Raw genomic sequence first — 19,062 nt, 5'->3', positions numbered from 1 at the left:
GTATGTCTGCGAGGCCAGTTGATGAAACTCCTTGTCCTGACGAGTCCCTCAAATTGGCTGCAAACATGAAGATCTTCGAAATTTGGCAAGTTTACACAGCTGTAAATATTTCATTAAGACGATACCAGAAGGTTTTTTCTGTAAGAACATTTCCTATTACATCTACTTTTCGGCTGCGTTGATTTGATTGAAGTAGACAGCCTCACTTTTTCAAAAATAAAGTTTGAATCTGAGCCGTTTTCAAGTGTTTCATCAAGGTGTGTGATAGGGGTGTCGTTAATGTTTTGTTGCTGGCTTGATTCGAGCTCAATGTTTGTGAAAGTTGGTGTGATAAATTAAAAAGACATAATATAACTGGCTGTGGTGTTTGTTTGGTACAGAAGTTGTTAGTTCTTTTTTAATTAATTTTCAAAGTTGTGGTAAATTTAAGCCTTGACAGTGGTCGTTACAAGCGCTCGTTCGGGTGAACTGAACATCCTTAAAAACTAAAAAAAAGATAATGATCCGGTCAAGGGAATTGTGTTTTTAGTATAACTACATGATAGCCTTGCAACACACAAGAAATGAGCGAAATCTATTTTACAAACCAGATTGACCAGACCGGTATTACAGACACATTCTCTTAATTCCCTTACAAGTTTAACGAAAACAACTTTCTAGCGCGTCAAATATTTAAGCTTAATAAATCCAGTGGGCATTCCATTTCTTTCCTTGAATTAAACTACTATGAGATTACAACAGAAGTTCCCATCTTGTATAAAAATCGCGAAGCTTTCGGTTCCTAATTGCAATTATCTTTTCGACCTCTTGCTTAACTTCGACCTTGTGCAAGAACAGCCTTAACTTTGGAGAGGTCGTATTTTTTCTACACTCCCAAATAGTTATCTTACCAAGAATTATCAAATAATTTAATAAATCTTTTCTCTGAAGAAAGCCCATTATAATGGCCAAATTTGACATTTTCGTTACACGTTTTTGTTACAATTGTTTACTTGACAGTAACAAACCACTAGCCCTTACACATCTCTTATCAATGCTAAGCAGTCAAAGATATTATTTGCTAAAAATTAAGCCACCTTCAAAGGGCACCGGACAGTTGTTACAGAAGCAATCTATAGCTTTAAAATTGGCTGACTGATTTATGATAAAAATATATTTCTAAGACACCAACACTGTGTCACGAAAAAAGCGATAATTATTTATAGCACATGCAGTGCAGAAATCGTTTAAATATTAAGTATAATGATGCATAATAATGTCTGTTCTTTTGAATAATAATTAACACAAGCCCCATATTTGATTCTAACATTATCTACTTCTATTGGAAGAGAGAATTAATTGATATACAAAAAGCAAAACCGCTAGAAGAACAGATTAAACACAGATCCCCGTCCGTGCCCGGTTCGCATCATGTCTGGTCGCAAAACACTTGTCGCTTGGACAGGCCTAAAACATCCTGTTTTCGTTTCCAGGATGAAATTTTTTTCACGCAAATGTTGGTATCTTAAAGGCCTGTATCTTAAAAGGTCTTTGACTTCGCCGACAGTTTCATGCTGCTCTAAGAGAAATTGCAAAAATCAGTGTTTTTTTTGCGGATTTAACCTTTTAAAAAAAACTTTTGTTCTTGTTGTGAACTTCATCACGTCTTAATTTCTTTACTCAAGGGCGCCATTTTGTTTTTTGTTTTTTTACACAGTTAACATCACGTGACTTAAAGCGACCAATCACCAAAGATCGTTCGCCAGGCGAACGGAACAGTTGGAAGAGCATAGACAACAGTCTGTCAACAGGCAGTTTATTTTTTTCCTTCGCGCTTCGCGCGACCCACAAAATAACTAAATAAACCGCCAATTCGGGCTGCAGGCGAAGAGCAAGCAATCGAGAGCAAAGTTTTATGTTCAAAGCATTGGTTCGCGTCTTCACAAGTATGAATAAATAGTTAAGCCAGGTTTTTTTGCGTTGGTTTGCGTCTTCGAACGTATGAATTGTGTTCAAAGGGTTGGTTCGCGTCTTTCTTCACAAATATAATAAGAAGTTGAGCGAGGCTTTATGTTTAAATCGTTGGTTCGCTTTTTTACTTCACAAGTCTGAATAATAAATTAAGCAAGGTTTTTTTGCGTTGGTTTGCGTCTTCACAAATATAAATAATAAGCTAAGCAAGGTTTTATGTTCAAAGCGTTGGTTCGCGTCTTCACAAGTATGAATAATAAGTTAAGTAATGGTTTATGTTTAAAGGTTGTGTACCTTTTATCAATACGTACTATACAATTCTTCTTACACACTAAGCAATTGTATTAATTTTGCAAATAAGGACACCAAGCAGTTGTTTGTGGAAATCCATAGCTGGAAAAACGCTTTATTGATTTGTGACAACAAATTATTTCTAGGATACAAACAGTTGCGTGAAAAATTTTCATCCTGGAAAGGAAAACAGGATGTGAATTATTTTCTTAAGAACGCAAACAAAAAGACGGGAAGACGGGACGAAGACGGGAAGTGAATTCTTTCGGTATTCATGAGTTTCATCATACGTCGAAACCAGGTCATTCTCAGTGGTATAAAACGACTAACCCTTTGCAGTTCTCCTACACACTAGAGTTGCTGTTTAGTGAAGCGAGGTAAAGGACCCGTCCCAGGCACAACAAGCAAGGTAGGTGACCAGACTTGAAGAATCTCCTATTCTACAGAGATCTTAGATTCCACAACGAGCCTTTTTAGCTGTTTAACCTCCAAGTCGCGTCTATTTCTTTGCACATTTGATTCAATCATAGTTCACAAAAACCGGCGAGCAAACCAGGCATGATACAAACCATGCCATGTATTACTCGTTCTATATACGTGTGCCGGCAATCAGTACTTTTTAAGCGAAACGCAGAATTCGGTCTGATTCTTTAGGCCAACGCTCACTCAAAGTATCAACCAACATTAACATCACACATAAATGATATCGTTGTATTAATTTACAACAAACTTTTGGCTTCATTACCATTTAAACTGGTGTCCTTTGTCCTACTGTTTTTATTGTTTAGTAACTCTTTTGAGTGTTTCTCTCTTAAACAAATTCGCGTCACGATTCGAGTCGAGTCGAGTCGAGTTGCCGACGTTTTTGTTATCACACTGATAACTGACTTTTCCGTATATTACACAAAGGGGCCATTCGCACTTGCGGAAAAGTTTGGTAACAATCGGAAGGTTTCATCAGACTCTCGGTAGTCGAGTCGCCTTTCTTCCATACGAGTCGTCACGACTCGATCGAGTCGAGTCGCCAGCTTTTTCTACCTTTCCTCGTTCCCTTTCTGTGTTTTACGCTAAGTCTCGCGCGACTAGACTTCTGTAAGTCGAGTCGACTTCAAGTAAGACAAGTCGTCACAGGCGATATTATAATAAATTAAATCAAGATGTTGAATTTAAAATCATACATATTTTCTTTGGAACTGATTGAACTGAAAAACTGTTAAAAAACAATCCATTTTTATTTTTTAACAAAAATGAGAGTCAGTTATTTCACGGGTGTTTGTTCTGTGTCCCGTTAGTTTGCAATCGCGTGTTATTACGTGCTTATTTAAATTATTGTGGCCACATTTTTTATAACGTAGTAAATACATGTAGTACATTCGCTTCGTTGTTTTACGGGGCCATGTCGTGGGTTTTGTGGTACCTCGCGAAATGACTTCCGGTTGACGGCTCGTCTCGACCTGTATCGGATCGTCTCGGATCGACTCCATCCGCCGACATTTCTACCCCTCTTCAAAAAACTATTATTTCGAGGTTTCCTTCAGTTTGGAAGTAATCAGAAAAATTGCTTAACATATTGTGTTAATGCTCCTTTAAGCCTGTTTATTTTTCATTTTCTCTTTTATGTAGATATCTTGTTAATTGCAGTCGCCATTAATTCTTCATGAAGCTGATATTTGGTATTGCCATTCTGGCTCTTCTGTCCATCTCGATGACGTCAGGGCAACGCCTGAGAAGTGAGTCATACTTTAATTTTTCATAGCATGCAAATTTAATTCCCTTAATTTCCAGGACAATCGATCAGCCATGATAAGTATGGTAGCTTTGGTGTCGGCAGAGTAGTTTCAATCGAGTGTCTAAAATCGAAAACTTAAGTATTCGCTCTGGCTAGTCACAAAGAACGCAAACAATCCAGTGATCCATTTAAAACTTGAAGAAATACATGTAGCCGGCACGAAGCGCAAGGGAATAAAACATGTGCGAGTGAGGCACGATTGGTTTTGAATTGGGTTTTACTTCTGATTGGATAAGATAGCAGTGCGAGGGTTTGAAACAATCACTAAGCGTAATAATGCAAAACGAAAGCAAATACGAAAACTTTCGACATTCGAGTGAAAACCGCTTTGATGACATGCTGATGATCTGTTCCAAAATTGGAAGCTGCACAACGTAACTTAGTAAAAAGTATGAAGAAATACAGCACCGGTCGCCAGCATCAACAAAAGTTAGTTAACATTTTTATTATTGTTATTTTTTTTTACTTTTTTTGCTCTTTCTTCTCCCAGGGCTCCGCGCTCAGATTGCTGATTTGACTAAAGCAGTGCAACAACTGAGCCAGAAGTTGGGCAATGGTTAGTTTTCTTTTTCTTTTTCTGTCTTTTGGATGAATGGATGAATATATTGAACTGCATGATTAGCAAATATGTTGTGTTGAGATTTTTGGCTACAGAAGAATCTTTTTTAATGCGCGACTTTTTAAAGGTTTTTCAGATATTGCTAAAAAGCTTCAAAAGTTACCGATTTGTATAGAAGTGGCTGCATAAATCAAGTTAGCATCATTCCGCGAATGGGCTGCTAGTCCAACATACCATCAAATTCCTATAGTACGCTTTAGGTTTATGTTTTAAAAAGGCATTTAAGTGAGCTTACAGTCGTGGGTCGAGGAGGGAAATATTGATTATTGCGTAAGAGGCGAATCAAAAGAGAGAGTTATACTTGCGTGTAAAAATAAACGGCACGCTATGCATTTAGAAGCGATGACGTTTTACAAAGGGGTCTTCATAATTTTCAGGAAATTTGTCAAAACGTTAACTCACTAAAAGTAGCTGATTTAACTTGTTAATATTAATTGTAAATATCAATAATACGTTTTACCATTTTAGATTTTTTAATATATATATATTTTTAATTTTTTTTTATAGATTTATAAGTTCTAGACACACAAGTACACGTTGGAACGAGAACTTTAAATACTCCTTGGTGTTTCGTGTTTAAATAAATTTGATTTGATTTGTTTTGATTTTGGCAACTTGTGTGTTATTTAACTGCCGAGTGTGAAGAATTGGCAAAGGTAAAAGAATGGCAAAGAAAAATTAAAACGCTCTGAACACCAAACTCTGACACAAAAAAAGTGAAACAATCTCCGCACTTGAGGGCTATTTTTTTGTTGCTCAATTCCTGCTATAAATAAATATGTTGTACTTTCATTCTTTAAATTTAAGATCCCTGGCAGAAGCTAAATACTGCTCCAGTTTGTTTTGGCGCAAAAGACAGCCGGTTTGGCACGTTTAACGTTCCATCTGGTGGAAATATCAGGCAAATGAAGTTGGTCCACAAGTACGGCTATGTATCCTGTCTGGCTGGCGCCTCAATCAACTACTGGTCTCCCTTCAGCTGTTCCCTCTATCCGGGCCTCAGTTATTACATTGGCGTTACCATAACGACCGCTGCCAATTCCGTCCTCTTGCCGCCGAAAGAGTTAAGCTTAGCTTCTGGCTGGTCTTTTATCCCCGAGTTTAACGGCCAATCCCGAGAAATTGTGCTGACGAAGTTTGCCGATCCCATTTCGGTGACGTCGGGTCAAGAGTTGCGCCTTTGGTACAGCGAGGATTTGAAGAATGGCCCTGAAGGTGACAACGGGGGAACCTCTTGTTGTGATGTTTACGCTATGTTCGAGTAGCGGTGCCTCGGCGAGCTTCGTAAACTCTAATAAATCTGATGATGTAAGGGCAGGGAAATAAAGGCAGTCATTAAAAGTGGGAACAAGCTGGTTGTTAGTTGTTCAGTATTTATCTGATTTAGAGTTAAAGGGAACTGTCACGGGGATTTTAATGCTTTCTGTATGTTTCTATGTTTCTGTATGTTTTCTGAAATGCACCTAGTACATCAAGATGGAGATATATAGTAAATTGTTGTTGAAGGAAGAAGGGAGCCATTATAATTTTAAGGTATTTTTCTAGTCCACAAGGACAAAACTTGAAAAAAATCAGCCTGACCTTTTTCAAGTTGAGAACTAAAGTTCCTGATGGCATCACAATAATAGCACTTGCTTATCGCTTCAACACACTTGCATGGTGATTTCTGACAAATTGCAACACTATTCGTAGTTTTCGTATGTCTTAAGGCCCTTAAGTTTTTTAAGTGAAACTGGTGTCAGTGTCCCTTTAAGTGTTATCAGCCGAAGCAGAAGACTGAGGCTGATAACATTTACCGAGACCTTGATTATTCAGGATATCACAAAAACCGAATCTAGAAACGCTTTTATTATACATTGCTTCAAAGAAAATAACGACAAACGATTTCAACACTCGTGCTATTCTTTTTTGTCGTCCGGCTCCTGAATGTTTTATTCTTTACGGTATTTGTGGAACATCTTTCACAACTTTGGTCAACTGATGTGTTTGTGTTTTCCGAGTCTTTATCGTCAAGCAACTTTTTAATTCCTTGCTTGGTTAAAGAAACGAATCGACGCCCCATGTTTTTACTATGATGTCTTGAAGATGCCATTGCTCTTGAAAATCACGCACTGCGCGCGTTCCCTACAGATTCTTCACCAATATCTGATAGCAGATTAGTGAATAATCTGTAAGCTGCGCTGATTACCAGATTGACGAATGTATATAACACAAGGCCTTGTTCTATGCTTGCGGACGGCTGTGACATGTTTAAATTTGACACTTCGTAGGAGGGCTTTTCCGTACTTTAATTGGAGGTCTTTTTAATTGAGCCTTGAAACGGTGACTAGGGGACAAGGAAGCAAAAAAAAAAAAAAAAACAAGCATAAACGCATGTAAACGTGGAATTTTCGGGGGGTTTTGTGTTATAAATATTGAAATAGTTTATACTTCCAAGCCAACGTCTCACAGCGAAAAACGAATTACCTGTGCGATACACTAAGCAGATGCTTTGTACTAAATGAAAAGCGCAGAGCTGGGTATAACCGTAGGCGCTTACATGTTGTCACCACACTGAAACACCTTCTTAAGGGAATTTTCCTTGTTATGGAAATTAATAAGACATATGCATCTTCACTTGATACGTGAAGCAATTTTCAAAAATCATCCAAACTGCTCACTTGAAGATTGTTTCCGTTGCTCCTTCCTCTGGTCTGCGTGTTTTGTTGTTGTTCTTGTTGTTTTCGTGAAAACTCACTCATGGGAATCGAGGATGAGGACTGAGGGTGCGTTTCTTTGGGAAAATCCAAAATTGGATCATTGATCTTAGATCACACGGATACTTTGCTCCCAAAGAAACGAAGAATCCGAAAACGGATTATTTGCCATGACAACCCCGTAAACACATTTCGCACAGAATCGACACAGAACATAAAATATCAGCACAAATTTATTTTTCGTCGACTGTATCCTAGCTAAAATAATTTAAGCATACAAAATCTTTTACAAAAACCACACGTCGAAGTAGATCTTCTTTAGCGTTAAGCACAATGTGGCGAGAAAGCATCTGAGCGCGAAGAATGAGTGCGAAATGATCAGTGCAAATTTCACTCGTGACAATTTCAAAAGGATACAACTTCCGTAGGCACACAGTGGCTGTTCTAGAAAACCTGTATCCCGTTTAAAATGATACTACATACCTATCTGAAGCTACCGTTTCCTTTTATCGTGAAAAATTTTTGTATTTTGATCGAAATAACCACCTAAAACTTTCCGTATGACAGTGTTTACAAAGAGCGAACCTGTATTTTCACAGCAAAGACCGCTGGGCCAAGGTACTTTTTTCGAATCCTTTCCCAAAGAAACGCACGGATCATGAATCCTAAAAATCCGGATTCAGATATGATCTGATGTATCCACTCGAAGTGTGGATTCTTCAGATCATTGATCCAAGATTAATCCATTTTCGGATATAGGTAAAGAAACGCAAAATCCGTTTTTGGATCAAGAATCCGGATTTGGATTTTTCCCAAAGAAACGCACCCTCAGTTTACCTTAACGGAACAATTGAACTTGATGATCAAAATTTGATGAACTCAGACTAAGGTTGAGCAATTTAAATTCTTGAATTAATCAAAATGGTGCCTGATTGATGGAGTTTTCTAGTCGAACTTGTGTGTCTCTTTGGCGTCCATCGAATGAAACTGGTTAAATAACGAATATACATAACACAAGGCTTTGCTTGTTTCATGTCGACGGTTCTGCGACTTGTTTAAATTTGACATTTCGTAAGGAGTGTTTTTCGTACTATGGCGACCAGCTAGTACAGTGGTTTAACAAAGACTCTGCTTAAATTATTTAAAGGTTTAATTTAAATTGATGCAAGAATTACTGTTATAACATAGCTAGCAGAGCCGCGCAATCAAACTCAGAAAACGTAAGCGTGCACCATTTACCCACTTGAAGAGATGACATTTCATGTTCAAAAAGAAAATGATGCAACCAGCTTGTACAGAGGTTTAACAAAGACTCTGCTGAAATTCTTTACAGGCTCACTTCAAACTGATGCATGAATAACTTTTAAAGGAAAGTAAAGTGCAAATAAATTTTAGTTTTATTAAAAAGGAGAAAAAAAATTAGGTTTGAAAGCAAAAGTTTGTAGCCAACTGTTCCGTTTCATTTCTTTATTTTTTTTCAGAATATTTTTCAAATTTTCAACATAGAAGATCTACTGATTTTTGATCCAAAGTGATTAATAAACTTATACTGAGTGGAATAATTGCTTTGTTAAATACCACCATTCACCTCTCTCTTTTGTCTAGTCTAAAACTTATTTCGAAATTTACCTATCATTTCGAAATCCTCCACTTTACCGCACACTTGAATTTTTTTGAAAAAAGCAGCAAAATCAAGTAATATTATTAGCAATTAATATAAATTTTGAAGTTCAGAACAACAGCAGAGAAGCGTTAGAAAACCTCTCTCAGAATTTCTGAAATTATGTGGCCCACCCTGACAATGTCGTAACAAGTAATTTATTGCTCCAAAAAGGCAAAGGCGTATTAGAGAGAGGCAAAACATAGGTGGGGGAGCTCTTATTAGAGAAGGGAGCGCAATAGAAGGTTTACGTTATGGCCCATCTTTGTGAAATAAATATCATGTTTAATTTGATGTTTTGAAATTGAACTGTAAAACACAGTACCAATGGTGCGAGAAAGCTAAAAACGAGTAAAGGCACTGAATCGTGGAGTGGGGGGTCTATCGTAAATATTTAAATACATCTTACCCCCAACTAACGGACATAACACGTATAACATGTGCGATAAAACCAAGCAGATCCTGCCCACTGAAATGAAAAGCACAGTGTTGTGAATATAACAAAACGTGCTAACAGGTTACCACCGCACTGAAACACCTCCTTAAGGGAATCTTTCTTGTTATGGAAATTAATAAGACATATGCATCTTACATTATTCGTGAAGCAATTTTCAAAAATCATCAAAACTGCTCACTTGAAGATTGTTTCCGTTGCTCCTTCCTTTGGTCTGTGTGTTTTGTTGTTGTTCTTGTTGTTTTCTTGAAAACTCACGCACGGGAATCAAGGCCGAGGACTGAATACTGAACTGAACTGAACACTTCAACTTGATGATCAAAATTCGATGAACTCAGCCTAAGGTTGAGCAATTTAAATTCTTGAATTGATCAAAATGGTGCCTGATTGATGGGGTTTTGTAGTCGAACTTGTGTGTCAGTTTTGCGTTCATCGAATGAAATTGGTTAAATAACGAATATACATAACACAAGGCTTTGCTTTTTGCATGTAGACTGTTCTGCGACTTGTTTAAATTAGAAATTACGTAAAAGGGGTTTTTCGTACTATGGCGACCAGCTAGTACAGTGGTTTAACAAAGACTCTGCTTAAATTATTTGAAGTTCACCTCAAATTGATGCAAGAATTACTGTTATAAAATAGCTAGCAGAGCCGCGCAATCAAACTCAGTAAACGTAATCGTGCACCATTTACCCAATGGAAGACAGTTTTCCATGTTCATAAAGAAAATGATGCACGCCGTTTGAGGTCACTAGAAAAGCTGGCAGTGGATGCCGCGCCGTTAGGCTAGGGCATTCAGCTGCTTTTCTCGACCTCAAAAGTGTATTGTTTGAATATTTATCATGACATATAAAAACCGTGAACGAGTAAAAATTCAGCAACTTTCAGTTTAGCCATTTTTTAGCCAAAAATCGAAATCATTTTTTTTTCTTTTAAGAGCAACGTGCGCGTCTATTAGTAGTCTAATGAAGGACTTAAACTGCCGATTTTCAACACGATTAATGTCTATTAAGCTACATTATTTCAAATATTTCATATCAAGTACATCACGCTTTTGCCAATGGACTAAACGGTTTAAAATTGTCTGTGTTTTCTGATAGAGTTTAGGGGAAAAATACTGCAATACTCTTGTTTGCCAATTTGTTGTTTTACGTTGCATTCAATTCAAAACTGCTTAAATGCCAATCATGAACACCGTTATTGAGTATTAACCAATAGAACAAGTCTTTAAGATAAAGCAACCAATAGCACAACTTCATGCATATGTCAGCTTTGTTCGTACACCCAGCATATCGATCATGCTTTAAAACGTTTTATCATATGCAAGTCGACGCTACACCCACTGCAGGCTTCTGTCGTTCCACTCTCTACAGAATTAGCCTAATCCCGTAACTTACTTGGTAAGTTTCATGTCATGTCATTGTATTCATTTTGGTTGGTAACGTGATTCTAAAGTACCATTTCATAATTGCTGTTTCATGTGGGCTATCCTTTTTTTCTCTTATAACATCCCCAAACCTTCACAGTTAGAACAACAATACAGTCCACACGTCATCAACAGTTCGATACACTCAACCCTCATGCCCGTACATTCAAACCTTTCTTCAACAATGTGATGCCATTTTAGAATTAGCGTTTTTTTTTTCTGTTGCATTAAGCAGATCGATTTTGAATTATTTCATTTTCGAGTTGAATTTGGCCAGAAGATAAGATCAGGGATCGTTTTGGAGTAGTAATCAATGTCACAGCGTAGACTTCCGTCTTAGTAAATTGTTGAAACACTTCAAAGGTACTACTCCTATAAATGTCAAGTAACTTTTGAGAATAGGAAACTCACAGAAGAAGTTATTAAAATTAATTCTGGAGTCTGCCAGTTGTATTGAGATCTGAAAGCATAGAGGATGTAGACAATTCCGTTGTATTGGTATTTTACAGAAAGGGCGGTTAGTCCGCCAAAATCTTGCATACGTACTTCAATTTTTATACTCGTAAGTGGTAAAACTTTTGAAATCAATTTTAACTTGAAGTTGCTGAACTTTCTTATGAAAAATAAAAAGAACATCACTAGGTATATAGGTATACCAAAGGTGGTAACATGTAACCATCGCACTGAGGCACCTTCCCAAGGGAATTTCCCTTGTTATTGAAATTAATACGACATATGCATTTTTATTCGATTCGTAAAGCAATTGTAAAAAAACTCATCATCAAAACTGCTCGATTGAATAATGCATTGTTTTAGTTGCTCGCTCCTCTCGTCGGAGTGTGTTCTTTTTTTTATTTTTTTTTTCCAAAACTCGCGAGCATCAAGGCTTAGGATCGATTTTATTTCAACTGAACACTTATATTTGATGATCAAACTTCGATGAATTCAGGCTAAGGTTGGGCTATATATCTTTTAAATTAATCAAAATGGTGCCTGATTGATGTAGTTTTCTATATTCGAACTTGTGTGTCATTTTGGCGTCCATTTTGGCGTCAATTGGTTAAATAACGAATATACATAACACAGGTCCTTGCTTGTTTCATGTGGACGGCTCTGCGACATGTTTAAATTACAAATTTCGCAGGAGGGTATTTCCGTACTATGACGACCAGCTAGCGCAATGGTTAAACAAAGACTCTGCTTACATTGTTTGAAGTTCACTTCAAATTGATGCAAGAAGTTTTTTAAAAGGAAAGTCATGCTCTCTAATCTTATTATATTTTTTAAAAAATGGGTTCCGAGTACAAACTGAGGTTTACTGACCAACTGTATATTCGCCTTCTTTTTGATTTTTCTTTTAATTGTCGAAAGGAAAATCTACATCCACTGAGTCTGAATTTTTTTGCTTGGGTTGGACTCGTAGTGATAGATGTTCTCAAACACAGTGTGATGATTGCTTTGTTAACTACTATCATTTCTCTCTCTTTTATTCAATGTGAGAATTATTTCGAAATTGACATAAGTCTTAGTTCGAAAAGTGCTGGTACCTTGCGCGCGAACTGCAAGCAAAAACCAAATAATATTATAAGCAAGTTAAATAGATATTTTGAAGATAAGGACAACAGCGTATAGGCGTAGGAAAAAACCTGCTGATAAGATCAGTATCATTTCTGTAACGTGGCCTACGCAACCAATGTCGTTCACAAACAATTTCTTGCTCCAAATAGGAAAGGCTTATTGGAGGGAGGGAGTTTATCGGGAGCTCTTATTTGAGGAGGCTGAATAGAGCATTTTCGTTATGGCCCATGTTTTAGGCGCTTTGTGAAATAGATATCATTTTTAATTTGAGGTCTTTTTCTTTGAACTGGAAAACAGTACCTAATGGGGCTAGGAAGCTGATTAAAAGGACAAAAAAACATATAGAAATGGAATTTTCGGTGTTATTTGTCTTATAAATCTTTTTGAACATTTTATACCTTCAAATCAATGTCTCTCGCAAAGAACATGTGCGAATTTTCTGTGTGGTACACCAAACAGCTCCTATCCAGTGCGATAATAATGACACCAAAACTACCCTTTATACCTCAAGCTGTTCCATGATTATTTTAAACCGTTTTAGTCGACATCATCCTTGCAAACTAGACTCAAATCGTTTAGCCCATTTATTGAGAAATTTATGCAGTAAATAGCATGTTGTCATCTCCAAGCTCCACTGATTCACCTTTTGTTAGGTTTAGAAAATTAATCAGAACACATGTTTAATTCTGTAATTAACTGTTTTCAGAGCGATTCCTGCAGGGAGTTGAACACATCTTCTGGCATGAGAATGGGCATCTCTGTATGTCTGCTGTTTATCTTTCTTGCCTTCTCCACACAACCTACAGGTATAATAAAGTTCTTGAGTGCGATTTTGACCTGAGATATCATGTTTGCTTTGTTTTAAAATATAAATTCTCCTTTTACTATAACAATAAATTTATTTAATGGTATATCAAGACAATATTTTGTGTACTTGCTGATTTTTTCGGTTTAAAACTTACTGCAAAAATTTATACACAGTATATAACTTACTTTATCGATAAAGCAGTAATGACATTCAACTTTATTAGACGAATGATACAGAATCCTTGTTTTTTAGTTTTTGTTTTGTTTTGTTTTGTTTTGTTTTTTGTTTTGTTTTTAATTTTCAGCTCTTATCCATCATCATCGATCAGCGCTCAGTTAAGCTGAAAAAGAGTAGAGTGCGCAAAATATTATCATAATTAAAAATGGGTGTCAGACGAACACAACTGCTATCGATGAGTGAGAATTTTAGTTTGTCTAAATTCGATAATAGCGCACGAAGATCAAGCAAACGAACGTATGCGATCAACCTCGTTCTTTTCGATTCATTTTGGTTTCCAGAACAAATCACTTGTTAACCCTCCTGAAATACAAAATGGCCTTCTAGTATTAACATTGACTTTATTATTGTTCGTTTTAAAAGAGAGCAAACGCAAAGGAAGGCAAATTCCAGAGCACTGTGATGTGGCGATTGTCGGAGCTGGCATTGGTGGACTGTACATGGCAGAATCACTGCTGAGGCACGAGAAGGAAAACAACGTGTGCGTGTTTGAAAGAGATACACGCCTTGGTGGAAGAATCTATGATCATGTATTCCCTCAGGTGCCAGATGTATATGCTGGTGAGTTATTCAGACAGGATGGAGGGCAGAGGATTGTCAACTTGTTAGGCAACAACTGTTAGAATGTTACTGACTGCAAAGATAGCTCGCTAACGTTCTGATAATCATTGTTCTGCTTTCGCAGGTTTGGGAGCTTGGAGAATAGACATGGCTAATTACAACCTCAGGTAATAACAAGCAGACAAACAAATAAACAAACAAACTTATAGTAAGCCAAGGGTTAACCTTACTAACCCGCAAAACAAGTTTCTTTTTGCTTCAATTACAAGCTAAACCTCAAAACCTTATAGAACTACCAGGCAGGACACAGTTGATGGATTATAAAGTTTAACCTTAATTACCATACTCGTTTTGTAACTTAATGGAGAAAAAGGTTTTAAATGGACCCAAATAACGACTCCGGAGGAGAATAGTTCTTTTGTTAACAATTTTTATTTCAACGCCATTTTTTTTTCGCAGAGACATTCTCGCCAGATTGGATATTCCATTCGAGGACTGGACTTTCTACGAGGAATCTCGAACAGAAACCAGGGGCAACTCTTCTCGTTCCGAGCAAGAGATCAAGGAACAGTCGTTCCCATCACTTCTCCAAACGAAATTCAGGGACATGTCTTTCGGTGAAATGCACGAGTATCTTTTACAGGAAGAACACAAGAGCGAAGCTTCGAAGTTCGCGACTTTTGAGACTTTCCAACAATATTACCTGACACCCGAAGGATCGAAATTTTATTTCGATGTTTTTGGGTATGAAGGCGACGTAGGGGGAGGAGCAGAGGGCGTAGTAGAATATTATTCCCTGTTGGATGCAGAATTCACAGGAGAGGAAATCCGTCCAAAGAAAGGAATGTCTGCACTTATTCGCGCCCTAGCAAAATCTGCCGTGAAGCTGGGAGGAAAAATCTACGCAGGCAGAAAGTTCGAGATAGCGTCGATAAGTCAGGGCTTTGACAAATTCATTTTGAAAACTTTGAAGAAGAAGAGGATAACCGCGACCAAGCTTGTGATTGCAGTGCCACCCGGCCCGTTTAAGAAAATTGGCGGCGCTCTGGCACAGAAAATTCAGCGCGAACCAGCTTTTCAGTCCGTAAAGGGGTTCCCGGCATTCAAAGCGGCGGCCGTTTATCCAAGAGCATGGTGGGAAGATATAGCAGATGAAAGCGAAATGTTGTATCCCATGGAGAGGTTCTTGTCCAACAGTGACTGTCTGGGATGGACTCTTCCGCATAGGTAAGGGACGAAAAGCTATTTTCCTTGTAATGTTTTCATGTATCACTGATCTGTGAGTAATAAGAGCAGGAATACTCATCAACAAGATTAATATAACTATATAGTTATACGCACATGCAATAGATAATTGAATGAAGAGTTACTGTGGGTAGATTGAAATTAGAGTTTGAAAAAGAAAACCTTAATTAAATTGTTATAGGAAGAAAACTTCGCAGAAGCCCTAGATGAAAGTTAAAAGTGTCAAAAAATCATATTATACCTGACTCACTCACTCTTCGAGTTACCCAAATAGACGGAGTCATTGTTTCAGGTTTGATATTATTGGTATTGATATTACTGATTATATGATATGAAGTTTTTAGATACTTAGATTATAACAGTAACAGAAATGAACATCACGCAGTAAGCTTGCACATCAAATATAAGTTGAGCAAATTTTAAAAATAGGTCATCACGTCACGCATTCGGTTTGCGTATCACACATCTGCTTAGCACATGTTCTAATAAGTTAGCCCATCCTGTATTCATTGTTGAATGCATGTTTTGTTAGCGTAGAGGTTAGCACAGCCTTCACGTTAACACAGCCTGTACAAGTTGAACAGATGACGTATTAGCTGAACTGTGCCACGGATTTTAACTAAATTTAGGCATGGGAAATGACTATCAAATTCGATGAAATATATAAAAAAATAACCTCTTAAAACTGTGAAGAAACATTTCAATAACACATCAAATTCAAAATGAGGTACGGATGGCCAAAAGCGACGCAGATTGAAACGGATTGCGATATCGGTTTTTGAAATATTGTTGAACATAAAGGACTAAGTATAAGTATATATATACTAGGACTAAGTTCATTGTGTCCAACAATTCAGACAACAAATGAGGATCTTGATAAATAGATTGTTATATTTCGGTATAAGCTATACTATCATCAGACTAATAAAATTAACATACAAGCTAGATCTTAAATACTGTGAGTGAGGAGACGGAAACAATGAGATAAAACCTGACACAATCGACATCATTCTAGAACTTTTCCACAAGTTTGACAAGAACATCCGCTTTACTTATGACCTCTTGGAAAATACCACTCCGCACTTTCTGGATATCAACATTTTAACCAACGGCATCGGAATCTACCGTAAGGACACCTTTACAGGCCAATACACGAACTTTGATAGTTTCGTTCCATGGCGCCAGAAAATTTCTTGGATTAAAGCCCTAGTCAACCGCATCCACAGTATCTGTTCACCTAAAATGCTTAAATCTGAACTAAAACGGCTCAAAACGATCATATCTTGGAACAATTTCCCCTCGCGCATTGCAAACGCGCTAATTCGACGGTTCTCTTACGATGCCCTGAATAAGATCCGTACAGCAGCGAACAAAGACAAGGAAGATTCCATAACCATCTGGCTTTCTGTCCCGTACATCGGAGACAAAACATCCCATGATCCCAACTCTTAAGATCCTTCAAAAGAAAGCTTCGCAGATGTCTTACAAACTCTAACATCGAGATAAAAGTACGCGAGAAAACAACGAAACTATGTTTCTATACGAACAATAAAGATCGAGTTCCACTTCTGAATAAATCACATGTTGTTTACAAATTTAAATGCCCTGGCTGACAATCAGCGTACATCGACTAAACTTAACGGACAGAACTCTTTTCGTCCGAACACATGAACACGCAATCTCTGACAAAGAGAGCGCAATTTACAAACACCTACGAACGTGTAACCATTTACTTTTCATTCGTGATTTGTGTAATTTAACGGATAATTTAAACACTGAGATTGCTCCACCTTCTATCAGTAATGACAAAGAATATTTCACCCATGTTGTCCGTGATAATACAACGGTATTAGACTGTGATCACAACTGGAATCTTCTTCTATACAAAGAGGCTTATTATATCAAACGCCTAGCAACTTCCCTGAACAATGGACTAAAATCCAGCAGAGAACTCTATCTATTCTCCTGAGTAAACTTATTGTTTCCGTCTCCTCACTCACAGTATATTAAGATCTAGCTTGTATGTTAATTTTATTAGTCTGATGATGGTATAGCTTATACCGAAATATAACAATCTATTTATCGAGATCCTCATTTGTTGTCTGAATTGTTGGACACAATGAACTTATTCGGGTTATCCTTCGTCCTTTATGTCCTGAAACTGTCATCGGGTACTGGGTTTTGAAATATTGTTGGGCTGAACAAATTTCAAAGTTAACCTTGTTTGCTTGTAAATTTTCATTATAATGCCCGGGGACACATTTGGTTGCCATGAAGCTATGGCTTTAAAATTTAGATCCATGGAAGTAATTTATTTGCAAACATCAAGTTTCTTAGCCGCATTTGGCAAAACGTAATAAAATAGATTCAACTCAATCGTGACACAGTCCCAATATTTCTTTGTCTGTTTGCTGCTTATCCTTTCAGTGGGCGTGGTGAAAATGGCGAAGCTGTCCTTCATTTGTCGTACAAAGATGGCGAATGTGGCGCTAAGTGGGGGATAATCCTGAATTCAGTACCGAAGGAAATGGTTGATCAGGAAATTCACCGCGCACTCGAGTACAAGTTTAACATGACGATTCCCAAGCCCCTAGATACGGTATATCAGTACTGGGACGAGGGAGCATGGTAAGAAGCTTCTCTTGATTGTACAGTAGCCAGGCAATTACTTATAGAGTATGTAGGGTAACAAAACACTCCGCAACGTTTCACAGTTTCTTCATATTATGGTATCTGTTTGGATTTGTTTTCAAAGTAAGCTGCAAATAAACCGGAGTAAGTTTGTTAAAGTAATGTCAAACTGGTGCGTAGTTTTTGGCAGGCGGTATCATTATCACTCATCAATAGAAAGGTTCAAAATCGCCGGCACCTCTTATGAATTGGAAGACGAACTTAAGCTAAACCCACTAAAATGGGTTCTGATATCTCTTACGGATCTCCAACAAAACTTTCGTCCAGCATTACCGTTAAGTTTAATGGACGTCTCCAGGGCCCCATTGCATTTTGTACTTTAGCTTGCCTCATTCATTAGCCATTATTCACGAGAAGGATGTCACATAATTATATGAACATATGCATGCATAGTTTGTGCTGGCTTTGACAGTTCATTTTTTCCGTTCAAATATCTGTTTACGCAGGTACTTACAAGGGCCTGGAAGTAATACCTCCATGCAACAAGTTGAAGAGTGGGCAAAAAGACCATTTGAAGGGGAAGATCTCTACATGGTTGGCAGTGCATATCATCCCTACAGAGCCTACTCAGAGGGCGCTCTTGTGTCCGCCAATAATGCTCTGTTGGAAGGCTGGGGCATACCAATACCCAGTCCACCACACGAGGCTCGCGCTAAGAAGCCAGGGAACCACACACCGGGAACGAAGCTGAAAGTGATTCGATAGAGATTATAGGAGAACAGGGGACGAAAGAGGGGAAGACAATTTAAGGGAGAAAAAAAAGATGCTGTATCATTTACTATTATTGGTGTAAACTTGTAATCGATGTTTGGAAAGTGACTAATGAGGGAAAATAAATAATATGGAAAATAACTGATTGTGTACAGTGTAACTGAGATACTTCCTACCGCGATCCTATGGCGTTAATATTCTAAATTGGGAGAAGCGCCTTCCAATTGAAAACCTGGGCTCTAGGTTGAATTACCTAAACCGTTTTCAGAAATAACAAGAATGGCTAGTAAAAAGAATGCCCCTTTACGCTTTTGACGCTTTATGATATAGATACACACTATAAACA

The 19,062-nt window shown here is 37.6% G+C and overlaps 2 protein-coding genes across 2 annotated transcripts; both read left to right on the top strand.

The window, feature by feature from the left end:
- Positions 1-2,526: 2,526 nt before the first annotated feature.
- Positions 2,527-6,000, top strand: LOC144666450 (uncharacterized). Its single transcript, XM_078527892.1, has 4 exons — positions 2,527-2,650; positions 3,865-3,971; positions 4,521-4,586; positions 5,457-6,000. Exons 2-4 carry the CDS (start codon positions 3,899-3,901, stop codon positions 5,912-5,914), a joined length of 597 nt encoding a protein of 198 aa, XP_078384018.1. The 5' UTR covers positions 2,527-2,650; positions 3,865-3,898; the 3' UTR covers positions 5,915-6,000.
- A 7,642-nt stretch (positions 6,001-13,642) lies between these two features.
- LOC144666359 (aplysianin-A-like) lies at positions 13,643-18,734 on the top strand. The gene is made up of 5 exons (XM_078527778.1): positions 13,643-14,069; positions 14,194-14,236; positions 14,529-15,296; positions 17,742-17,942; positions 18,452-18,734. Exons 1-5 carry the CDS (start codon positions 13,748-13,750, stop codon positions 18,708-18,710), a joined length of 1,593 nt encoding a protein of 530 aa, XP_078383904.1. The 5' UTR covers positions 13,643-13,747; the 3' UTR covers positions 18,711-18,734.
- The last annotated feature ends 328 nt before the right edge of the window (positions 18,735-19,062 follow it).

Source organism: Oculina patagonica, chromosome 9 (assembly GCF_052425735.1).
Source record: "Oculina patagonica isolate OP01 chromosome 9, crgOcupat, whole genome shotgun sequence".
Classification (NCBI taxonomy): domain Eukaryota; kingdom Metazoa; phylum Cnidaria; class Anthozoa; order Scleractinia; family Oculinidae; genus Oculina; species Oculina patagonica.
Note: the sequence above shows the minus strand (reverse complement) of the source record. Positions and strands in the feature narration are given on the sequence as shown.